Source organism: Paramisgurnus dabryanus, chromosome 9, assembly GCF_030506205.2.
Source record: "Paramisgurnus dabryanus chromosome 9, PD_genome_1.1, whole genome shotgun sequence".
NCBI classification, from domain to species: Eukaryota; Metazoa; Chordata; class Actinopteri; order Cypriniformes; family Cobitidae; genus Paramisgurnus; species Paramisgurnus dabryanus.
This window is the reverse complement of record NC_133345.1, coordinates 40,332,841-40,344,616: the sequence shown is the minus strand read 5'-3', so window position 1 is coordinate 40,344,616 and position 11,776 is coordinate 40,332,841. Positions and strand designations below refer to the sequence as shown.

General features: G+C 35.9%; 1 protein-coding gene across 3 annotated transcripts in view; it reads right to left on the bottom strand.

Annotated features, from left to right (window-relative positions):
- Positions 1 to 11,776, bottom strand: part of veph1 (ventricular zone expressed PH domain-containing 1) — a 132,406-nt gene that overhangs the window by 3,135 nt on the left and 117,495 nt on the right. For all 3 annotated transcript variants that reach the window (XM_065246633.2, XM_073815838.1, XM_073815837.1), the window contains 2 exons: positions 10,501 to 10,618; positions 3,870 to 4,006 (listed from right to left, as the gene is read on the bottom strand). In XM_065246633.2, the coding sequence (XP_065102705.2) occupies positions 3,870 to 4,006; positions 10,501 to 10,618 (255 nt within the window). The remainder of the gene's footprint in view (positions 1 to 3,869; positions 4,007 to 10,500; positions 10,619 to 11,776) is intronic.

Genomic DNA, 11,776 nt, shown 5'->3' with positions numbered 1-11,776 from the left:
CACTGTCTGTACCCAATTACAAAGACTGTTCCTGTTCTCAGTCTCCGTGTCGCTGATGAAAGCAAGAACTACTGAGTTTAAAAGGAAAAATTGTAAAACTGTGAGTAAATTGCAGATTTGACAAAAAACAGGAAACTATGACAGAAGCCAAAATGTGCTGAAAATTATAATGAAAGAGTCTGTGTAATGTCTGATAAAACAAAAGCTTTGTGAGGACATTAATAAAAATAAAATGAAATTATATACTATATATTTATAGTAGCGTCTCACTTTGCAAAAATGTGTACTATTATGTGTCATTTTATCATAAGTAGGCTATGTCACGATTTTTCATAACACTTCATTATATTTTCCTATGGTTGAAGTTTGGAGTTGTGATTTATTGGTTATGGGTTTGCTTGGTGTAATAATCTGAACAATTCATAATAATTTCATGGTAATTTAGAATGCAAAAGATCACATATCTTTGTGGGGAAAGGTACAAATGAAAGGAGCTTTATTATCATGCAAAATATTACACCATAAGACAAAATAAGCTGATAATTTAATCAACCCATGTCATCCGAGATGTTTACGTCTTTCTTTGTTCAGTTGAAAATAAATTTTTGAGGGAAACATTCCAGGATTTTTCTAATTTTAATGGACTTTAATGGACCCCAACACTTAACAGTTTTAATGTAGTTTAAAATTGCAGTTTCAAAGGACTCTAAACGATCCCAAATGAGGCATAAGGGTCTTATCTAGCGAAACGATTGTCATTTTTGACAAGAAAAATTCAAAATATGCACTTTTAAACCACAACTTCTCGTCTCTATCCGGTCCTGTGACGCGCCAGCGCGACCTCATGTAATACTCCATCACGTCAATAGACGGTTTCATCGGACGCACGTGATACACGTCTGGATCCGAACCTTACTTCCGGTTTCGTTTTTTTAATGGTCTGACTAGTTACTAAACTGATCTCTTGAATGAATGCCTCGTCGAAAATAACAAATGTTTTGGTTTCCTATGTAATCTATGTGTTGTTTTTTTTGCTTGTTATATAAATAAACTATGTTTAAAGAACTTTGTTGTTATTTATTCTTAGCGGAGTTTACGGGAAGTTACGTGCGGACCGCGACAGCTGCTTGTTTATGTTGTTACTGCTGAAACGGTCTATAGATCACGGAGGACGAATGCGAAACTACGCCCCAGTGTTGTTAAGTGTGGAAAAGGAGGACCATTCTGACGTTGTTGTATGTCGAATGATACTAATTAATGTCTTTGTGTCAATTAATTGTTTAAAATGGTCTGCAAATGTGCATTTCATACAGTATATGTCAGTGGCGAACCGTGAGTACTACAGCTGGGCCTTCAAAATATGCAATGAAGTGCAAACGCCTCTCCATGCGCAATTACGCATGGCGCAATAAATTACAGTCACAATTTTAATGGATAGGTTCTACTTACTACCCCGCCTTAATTCTTAAAAACAGGGAAACGGAGACAAGTGAACATGGGGGGAATAAACACCCAAATAAAGAGTATTTTGTTTTTCGTAAATTTTTCAGTTCAGAATATAATACTAGGCTATTCGTATTTCGTTAAATCATACAGTGAACGTGTAAAAAGTCTGAGCACGCAAAGTTAAATTACAGAATGGGCATTGTCTGCCTTTAAATGCAATTTTAAAGTTTAAAATTACTTTAACTGATCAACACAAATACAGACCCTGCTGCTCTGTAATGACAGAGGCTCTGTAAATTTGCATTTAACAAGCTTAAATTATGTTCTTTAATTTATTTTAGTTTTTGGTAAATATATATTTAGCTGTAGGATAGCTTGTTAATCTTGTTTCATAAGGGGAAATATAGCACCCTGGGTTCTCAGTGCACCTCCTTATGGCTTATAACTTATAGGTCCCGGAGCTATTGTGAATTCTTGTCGGTCTACCAAAATGTATCCCCGCCCTGCCCATCGGGTATATGGTGGAAAAAAATATTTGAATGTTTTTGCATTCTCTCAGATTTAGTTAGGTAATTATATTGTATGTAATTCGGCGTTGTCTGTCAGTCATTACTATCCTCACGTAACAAGTAAACTGTCAGGAAATGAAAGTATAATTAAACCCATTATTTTTCTTGTGTTCACGTCTGATATGCGCACATTGCGCAGCGCTTCTCTACACGGCTGTGCTCTTCACGAGTACGCGCTTAAGTAATTTCGTTTTTACCTCAGCCCTATCAAGCTAACCACAACGTCAATCACGTTTTCCGCCATTTACCTCAACCACTCTCACCGCAGAGATTCGGGCCATTAGACTGTATTAATATTAACGGTCTATGATCTTCGTCTTTGGTGTTCTACGGCTGCTCGCATCCAGTTTGTTGCATGCTTAGGACTTCATGAAGGCTTACAATAGCCGTTTCTCAAAACCAAGTACGCCGAACTCGGACTTGTGTCCTTCGTAGTTCGAACTTGCAAGTTCAGACTCGGAAGAACGAACTCCTGACGCGAAATGCATTCTGGGAAACATCGCTGTCATAAGTCCACACAAGTCTCCTCTGATGCATCCTCTATAAAATGGGCGGATCAAGAACACATCTGGGGATTTTATGTGAACTTGGGCTTGATGCGAACTTTGAATTGGAACAGTACTTGGGCCGCGACTGATGACGTTTCACAAGTCCACAAGAACACAAGTACAGACAAGAACGCATATTGAGAAACGGCTAATGTTTTGCTTTTTACCCGCCCACTTGAAATCAAAGCGTGATTGGTCGATTTGCCCGTCACTCTCCACACCAAAACACACAGCTTGGCCTTCCCTGGGATTCGTGAAGTCCTAACCAATGAATGAGCCAGCTAACCGGGCCTTAATAGAGACAGACGATTTTGATTGGATTAGATGTTTTCATGACATGAACCTGACAGTAAGCTCGACGTTAGAACATAGATGAGAGAAAATATATTGCATGTATTGTATTAAATTAAATTAAATAGAGATTTAAAAATTTTAAAACATATTTTTATTGAAAACTTTATTATTTATTATTATTATTATTATTATAAAAAATTATTATTAATTTTTTTAGGCCTTCTCTGAAGGCGTAGAAGGCCCTGAAGGTTCCCCACTGGTATATGTAACACGTGACCTTTCCTTATCATTACGCAATTACGTGAGGTTGCGCTGGCGTGTCACACAGCCGGAGGAAGACAAGAAGTTGTGATTTAAAAGTGCATTTTTTTTCTTGCCAAAAATGACAATCATTTTGCTAGATAAGATCCTTATGACTTGTTTGAAATCGTTTAGAGTCCTTTGAAACTGCAATTTCAAACTGCATTAAAACTGTTAAGTGTTGAGTTAAGTGTTAAGTGTTGGGTTCCATTAAAGTCCATTAAAATGAGAAACATCCTGGAATGTTTTCCTCAAAAAACATAATTTATTCTCCACTGAACAAAAAAAAGACATCAACATTTTGGATGATATGGTGGCGTGTAAATTATGTTTTTTTAAGAAAATTGATTAATCCTTTTGCGGTTAAAAGAAAAAGAATCAACACCCATTGAACATTTCTCAGCCAATCAGAATAAAGCATTCAACAGACCTGTGTTATAACAGTAAACGATAAACAGTACACAAGGAAGAAATAACATGAAGAGGGCAGTTTTTTCATAAAAAAACTGAATATAAAGCAGCATGAAGCTTGACATGTTTCTTGTGGTAACAGAAACAAGGACATTATAGAAACTTCGTTTTATATTTCAGCAGAAAATAATTAGGCCAGGAAGACAGAAAATGCTGACAAAACTAGGTGAACTGTTACGGAAGAGCGCATTCATGACTTTATAAATAACACATGATGTGTGATTGCAAATGAGACACCTACTGATTTTCCTCTTCTGAAGAGAAGTTGGTTACCAGCCAGAGTAAAGTAACGCGTTTTCCACCTTTTGATGAACTTCCAGCGCACCTGTTTTTCCTTCAGCTTGCCCTCAATGAGCGGCTGACCATCCTGATTAACACCTGAGAAAAGAAAAGAAATTAATATGTGTGTCACTGATTAAATGTTAGAATAAAGAAACTCTCTTACAGAGACAGAGAGTATTTAGGCTCTTAAGTAACAATTCACCCAAATAAATCTCTCTTAATTCAGCCCTCATGTCATCCCAGATGTTTTATTCAGCACTGTATGAAATAGAGCAGTTTTTTAAAAACTCTTACTTGAAAAAAATCAAGTTTGAAATTGCTTAAGACTTCATCCACAAGAAAAAATACAACACAGCCACTTTAGATTTGGAAAACACAAAACTCTGGACCCGTGTTATAGTAAATTATCTTCACAGAGAGGGATTTATAGGTCAAGTTTTTTTTATTAAATAAACACTAAACGCACGCTTACTGGACAGTGTTTATCACTGCTCTGAACATTGTGTCTCCTGCCTGTGTTTAGCAAGTTTGTCAGATCTACACACAGAGCATTGGCAGATCTCTCTCCTGGGTCTATTTTAAACAGGAAACAGTGTTATAGACCTTTCATGATGGTACAAAGCAACCCATTGTCTGAATTTTCTTTTTTCCAGCTGAAAAAGCACAAGAGATTATGCAACGCTTTTATAGCCCACTGAAATCTGCTCTCTGATAATCACTAAACTAGTACAATTGGCAGAAGCTGTCCATTACAGTTCACCAAATAACAAACCTTGACCTATACATGTTCCTTTCTGGACAAGACCAACATTGTTTGTTTATTTGGATAAATTATACTACTACTCCTATTATGCCCTTTACAACGTCTTGATTTTTTTTGGGGGGGGGGTCTAATAAAATAGGCTTTCATACTTGACCTAAAAAACATTATTTCACATTTTTTACACTATTGTAGCATCTATGAAGACCCTCCTTCAGGACTGTTCAAGCTGTTTTAGACATGTCACATTCCCTTTATGATAACCACAAATTTCAGCTTCTCAGGTAAAAACAGTATAGCTGGTCCGTTTTGCTTTAATTTGAGCTAGATTAAGATAATAAAAATATATAACAAGTGGATTGACCAGAACTACACAATAATAAAGCAGTTTTACCAGACCTTCTTCAGGGTTTCTGCAAGTTTCACCAGGTTAAATTTAAGACTTTTTAGGACCTTTTAAAGGCCATTATGAATTAAATTTAAGACCTATCACGACAATGAAGTCCAGTTTTATAGTCCAGTGTGTATGCATCAATGTGTTTAAAAGACTTTTATGACAAAAAACAAGATGTATTTTCTAGGTGTGTGACAAGAAATGTACTGCGGTCGCAAGATAAACCGAGACATGAGATTGGCAGACAAGATTTTTACATTTTGCTGATATTACGAGACAGTTGTTCACCTTGAGACTTCAGAACGAAGTTTTAAGAAATCCTCAATGATGAAATATACACTGTAAAAAATCTTTGCTGCCTTAAATTTTTTTGTTGAATCAACTCAGATTTACAAGTCATGTCAACTTTTATCATTTATCTTGACAAGAGATGAGTTGCTTTTACTGATAAAAATAAAGTTGACTTTTTTCAAATATATTTTATAAGTTATAACAACTCACACTCAAAAAAATTATTAATTGGATTATCTCAATAAAATTGTGGGCAGGATTTCCATCCAATATGAATGTGTACCACTAACTCATAAAAAACTGCTTTGCACAATAAAAATATATTGAGTTAGTCCAACTCAATGTAAAGTAAATGGCAATACTCAATTAGTTGCCTCAACTCAATTTAGTGTAGTCTGAATAACTCGATTTAGCATAGTTTGAATGACTCAATGTAGTGTCTGAATAACTCAGTTCTGTTATTTTATATAAAACATTTTAATATCAAACTAATTAGCATAAGCACAAGTTAGCATGCTAATAATAATAACATACGATACTTTGAATGAGCATGTGAGAAGAGACTGATCTCCAAACAGGCATTAACACAGTTAGTGCTCATTGAGAGAAATATGTCACATCCACAACCTAACCACAAGCGCCACTCTTCTGCACGATGGTAACCAAACAATTTGAAAAAATATAACACAAACGCTTCTAAATCAATAAGATAAACGGACATTAAGCAATATTAAGTCTTTCTCTTTACCTAAAAATGCATAAAATAACACTTAATTAAAAAAATTACTCTCCAAAAGCAGTTGCATGCAAAGCATGCTGGGAAATTCTTTTTCCAGAACCCAAACTCAAACTAATTGTGTTAACGCAATTAAAAAGAAATCAATAAATTATAGTACATATTCATTTTGTGTTAGACTAATTAAATATATATACTTATTGCTCCTAATGAGGTATTTTAAATTAATTGAACAGAATTTTAATGTGTCATTTCTGAAAAAATTATTCATTCAATATACTCAATTGTTTTAAGGTAAGTGGTTGCAATTAATTTATTTAAGCTACATTTAAACAAAAGGTTTTTATTTTATTTTATTTTTCTATTTTTTTAATGTAGCTTTAATAAATTTATTGCAACTACTTACCTTAAAAAATGAGTAAATTGAATTAATCATTTTTTTCAGTGTAAATAATAAATAATGCCCCCCCCCCCCAAAAAAAAAAATAACAACAAAACTAGGCAATCTTGGATTGATATTTTTTTACTTCAATCCAAAACTTTATGCAGATGTGTGGGATGAAGTGTTGGCAATGCTAAATAATTTAATTTGTGTTGCGTGTTTATCCCATAAGCAACATAATAATTCTCTATTATGAATTCCAAATCTTGTTGTGTATAAATCAATGCACTAGTGTGTAGATGGGCAACAAAAGTGATGTGCTCTGAATCCCACAATATTAAAAGCATCTGCGTTGCATTATTTTTCACTATAAATGATCTCTGTTTAAAATATTGTCTATATCAGGGTTCCCCAAATCTTACCCTGGAGGGCCGAAGCACTGCAGAGTTTAGCTCCAACCCTGATCAAACACACCTGAACAAGCTAATCAAGGTCTTCATGATCACTAGAAAATGTATTACATGTGGGTAAATTTGATTGGGGTTGGAGCTAAACTCTGTAGTGCTCTGGCCCTCCAGGGTAAGATTTGGGGAAACCTGGTCTATAAGATACTATATTCGAAAATTTGTTCATGCAAATTAGCATGAGAGCGCAATTTCATAAAAGTGCAGATGGGAGTGGTAATAACTGAAGGTTATTTACTAAAAAGACGCAAATTACATAACACACGTGCAACAGCTGATGACCAACACAATCTACTAAGAGCAGCGCAAATTAGTTCAGGGTCGCAGAAAAGCAGAGCTGATGCTCCTCATGTGCGGGTGATCTACTAACGCCTGATGCACTTGAGTTCAACGCCACAGACATCCCAGCTGAAAATTCGGGGTGTGAAATTCCAGCTAACAAAGTCATACACTGAAAATAACTGGTGGACAAAAAATGAAGGATTACAAGAAGTTTTGAAACATCTGGTATTGTGTGACTTCTCCTAGTGACTCCTCTTTTATATCCTCCAGCAAACAAAAAATAACATGGCTTGGCAAACAATATTTTGGATAATACAGTATGTTCCTCTGGCATTCCAAATAAACTGCTGATGCCTATCCTATCAGCAACAACTGCAGTTATTTCAAGCACAAAATGATTTAAGACATGCTTTTTTTCGGCGTTAAATAATGATCCAAATACCAGTCATAACGCACATGTGCATGAATCATTTTAATACTTTCTTACCATAAATATTGTGTCTGAAAGAGAAACTCATAGAAATGCATATTCAATAAGGTCAGTCGCAAAAAAAAAAACTAGACCACACCTTTTAAATCTTGGTTACCTATAGAGTAGTATTTAATCTTTCATATGTCCAAAGAGTCATTCAGATTATTAGCACCAAAAGTGGTTCTTTGCTCGTAATCATAGAAGAACCATTTTTGTGCCATATAGCACCGTTTGTTTTTAGAGTGTTGGTCTCAAGTAACACAATTCCACTTGTGGTATTCAACTTAAATGATTATCCGCTTACAAGAACGGATTGTTTCAGATCCTGCTATGCACCTACGGCAGTGCAGAAGCTCTGTTAGGCACATGGAAAATGACATCATGCCTCAGTCATATCAGTGCCGGTGCTCAAAAAGACCCTTTTCATTTTAAAAGTGTTCAAATATCTATAAATGATCTCAGATGAAATAGACACTTTCCATCCGCACCGATTCACAATACGTTTCATTGTTGCCTGTAAAACATTCAGGCCACAGGCAAAGACCTTCTCAGTCGTATCTCATTGCTTTTCTTGTGGAAAAACCACCAGTGTTTGAGCAAAAAGGCACATCTGTGTGCATGGAGAAGATGCAAAACAGCAATTATGGATGCACCTGAATAAGATCAGAAGACTTAATGAAAGAGAAAACCATTGAGGAAGATTATCATGCAGAACTGAGGTACTTCAGTTACAGAAAAGCCACCTTGTACTCATATAATTTGTTTTATAGTTTATGCAAAGCTAATTATTTTTTTTCATTTTGGTGTATTGCTTCTCAGTAATGATTTTAGGGAGGTGAACAACAAAGCATCTGGAGTCCTTATGTGCTTCTGTACGGGCATGTAGCTCCTTATTATTGACTTTAAAGGATCAACTCTTACAGTCTGCTAAAGATGTTTTGTCAGCACAAGTATTTTATAAAGCAAATGTTGAAATGTGTGATAATGTAGATACATTACCTGATTTATTACATCCGCTAAAATGATATTATGCTTCAACAAGTTTCCTCTTTAAGGCCCAAGACCACAGATTTTTATCTATGTACAGACAATGTTTTAAGTTCATCAATTTTGTTTGCTAGCTAATTAAAAAGCCTGATTACACAAGTTTAAGTGTGTTGTCTCATCACTGTTGTGGGTCTTTTCCGAATGTCAACACCAATATAGGGTAACACAAGGTGGGGGAGCCCAGCTCTGCTCCTGAAGGGCCGCTTTTCTCTCAATCAAACACACCTGCTTGGAACGGATCTTAAAGATTTATCTCAAATTGCATGTAATCTCTTAGACCTCAGAGGATTCAGAAAGGCCCCGTACACACAGCAGCTAAATTCATTTGTCACTTCACTTCCTTTTACTGCATGATCCAGTTCTGTACACACACACTTCAGTATTTTACGTGAGTGACAACTGCATTTTACAACCTATTTAACTCCCACAAAATGCAAGTACTGAAAACCGTATTTACAGAAACTCTGCGTTGGGTGTACAGAACTGAACTAAACAACAAGTTGTGATGAAGTATTTAAATGTGCATTATGGACATGACAGATCTCTCTTCTGAAAAAATAAATACCTAGAAGGGGAAAATGTCCTTTGTATGCGCGGTGCAGAAAAACACAAATAGGGCCCTTTTTTAAGTGCATTGTCTAAAGCGCATTTAGAAAGCGTCTAAATGGGCGTGTCCGATGCCATAGTCGAAAAGGGTTGTTCCTAAACTCGTAATGAGTAATGGGAGTATTTTGGGCGTAATGTGCAATAAACCAATGAGAGTCTTATCTCTCATCCCCTTTAAAAGCCAGTTGCGCTGGCGCTATGTCTAATCCCTATTTAGATGATGGACTTTGAAAACTGAAAAACTAAGCGGAGGAAGAAGATCCCCAGTTTAAGAATAATGTAAAAAAATGTGTAGTTTTCATTTTTATTAATAATCTTTTACATTCAATCCTTTAATCTTTCATATTTAAAAGCGTTTTTGTGCTGCTGCGCATCCATGTGTGTGATAAGCAAACCCGCGTTGTCGTCCCGTTTATAGGCGCATATTTCTAACGTGCTCATTAAATAACAAAAACTATTGTGCCATTGACTTTAGACCAAGTTGTAGTTGGTCAATGGTGTAGTCTATTTTAGTTGCCTCAAAATAGCAACGCGCCAACAACTGGGGGCAAATGCATTTGCTATTTAAACAACGTGGCGCTAAACGTGAAAATGATCATTGCGCCTAGCAAAAGACACATTGCGCTGCATTGCGCGGGGTGTATGATAGAGCCCATAAGGTACAAGTGAATGTTTAAATTTGAAATATATAGACCGTTTCATCGGGAGCACATGCAGTGACACGATAAGTGTCTGGTCTGAACTTTACTTCCGGTTTCTGTTTTTTTAATGTTCTGACTAGTTGCTAAAACTGAACTCTTAAACAAATACCTCATCAAAAATAACAAAAGTTTTGGGTTCCTATGTAATCTATGTGTTGTTTATTTTGCTTGTTATATAAATAAACTACTTTAAAAGGACTATGTTGTTATTTATTCTTCGCAGAGTTTACCGGAAGCTACGTGATGACCACGAAAGCCGCGTGTTTATGTTGTTACTGCTGAAACCGTCTATGTGCTTGTTTTTGACTTTGCCAAATCTTTTAGTTTTACCAGTGATTTTGTTTTTGAACCTCAAAAAATCTTTAACTGGATTTTTCTCAAAACGGACTTGGCTGACTTCGTCAACTTCAAACACATCATTCGTTTTTTTGTCAAATGTAAAAATAGCACGGTACCTGTGGCTTTTTCAGGGTTACTGCACATGAAACAGAGCCAGCCGCCCTCCTCTTCATTGTAGCTGAAAAGATCAAAGAAACGCACTTCTTCCAGAAAGACCTGCAAACTGTCCACATCCTGAAAACATACAGAGAAAGAGATAAAGTGAGCAAAACAGGCCAGCAGATGAAGCTATTTACACATACTCTAGACAGCACTAAAGCTCTGTTCCTAATTTAATGTAAGTGCCTTTCTTACTGCATTTTACATCATAGGTGTGCTCTCAATGTTAAAAGTACTTTTAAACTTAATTGTATAATAATAATAGTTAATGCCAAACTCTACTGGAATCAAATGAATGTTTATCATGTCTCTTGAGCTGGTTTGTGATGCATATAAATGTTAAGGCAAGTAATAAATATCAAAACCCAAAAGAGCATTTGAATGCTGCCAATGAGTTAGATACTGTCAATATGGATTAACTAAATTACTTGTGTCAAGAACAATCAATGATGAGATCTGACATTCACATGTTCTTATCGGCTACGGTGTTCAAAAGATGTGAAGGTGTGTGGCCTCTTCCAGAAGGAGCTTTGCCAAGATGAAGTTGAGCAATGAAATTAGAAAATTCCAGTTGTACAGATACACAGATAAAAGTTTGTGGCCACCCAGATAATACAATCATACAGTATGTGCTTGCTTAACTTTGATATGTGCTTGTTGAACTATGAAACTATAGGCATTGGTACTGGCAGTTAGGATCATCCCGTCATTCACACGACACATTTAAAGTCACTTAGTTTCTTCTTTTACTGTAAATGTTTATCTAAAGAGATAGTATGCTTGATTTTATGCACCTGTTAGTGAATGAACTTCATTTATTGAAAGCAGTGTCTACATACTTTTGGTGATGTAATATATCAACGCCAATGAAGATGACAAGCAGATGGAATTTTGCAAAACATTACACAGAAAAATGATTCTTTTTGAGATTACAATAACTGATTCTCAATTTTCTACAGTGTGTATAGTTATAATACAGCTGGTGATGAACCACTGCACCGTTTGTGTAAAGGAACATGTTTCAAATTTCAGCAATGCATTCTTCAAACCTGCCTGTCCTATTAAGCGTCATAAGGAGCTGGTAATTACCTCAACATTTTGGCGCTAATCGTGCGTAGTTGGATGCTTGAACATTTGTGTTTACTTGCTACATTCGCGCGTGAAAGCCGCACGTGAAATTCTAGTCATTCGAGAAATTCAAGCTTACATTTACGTCATAGGAGGGGCTTCTGC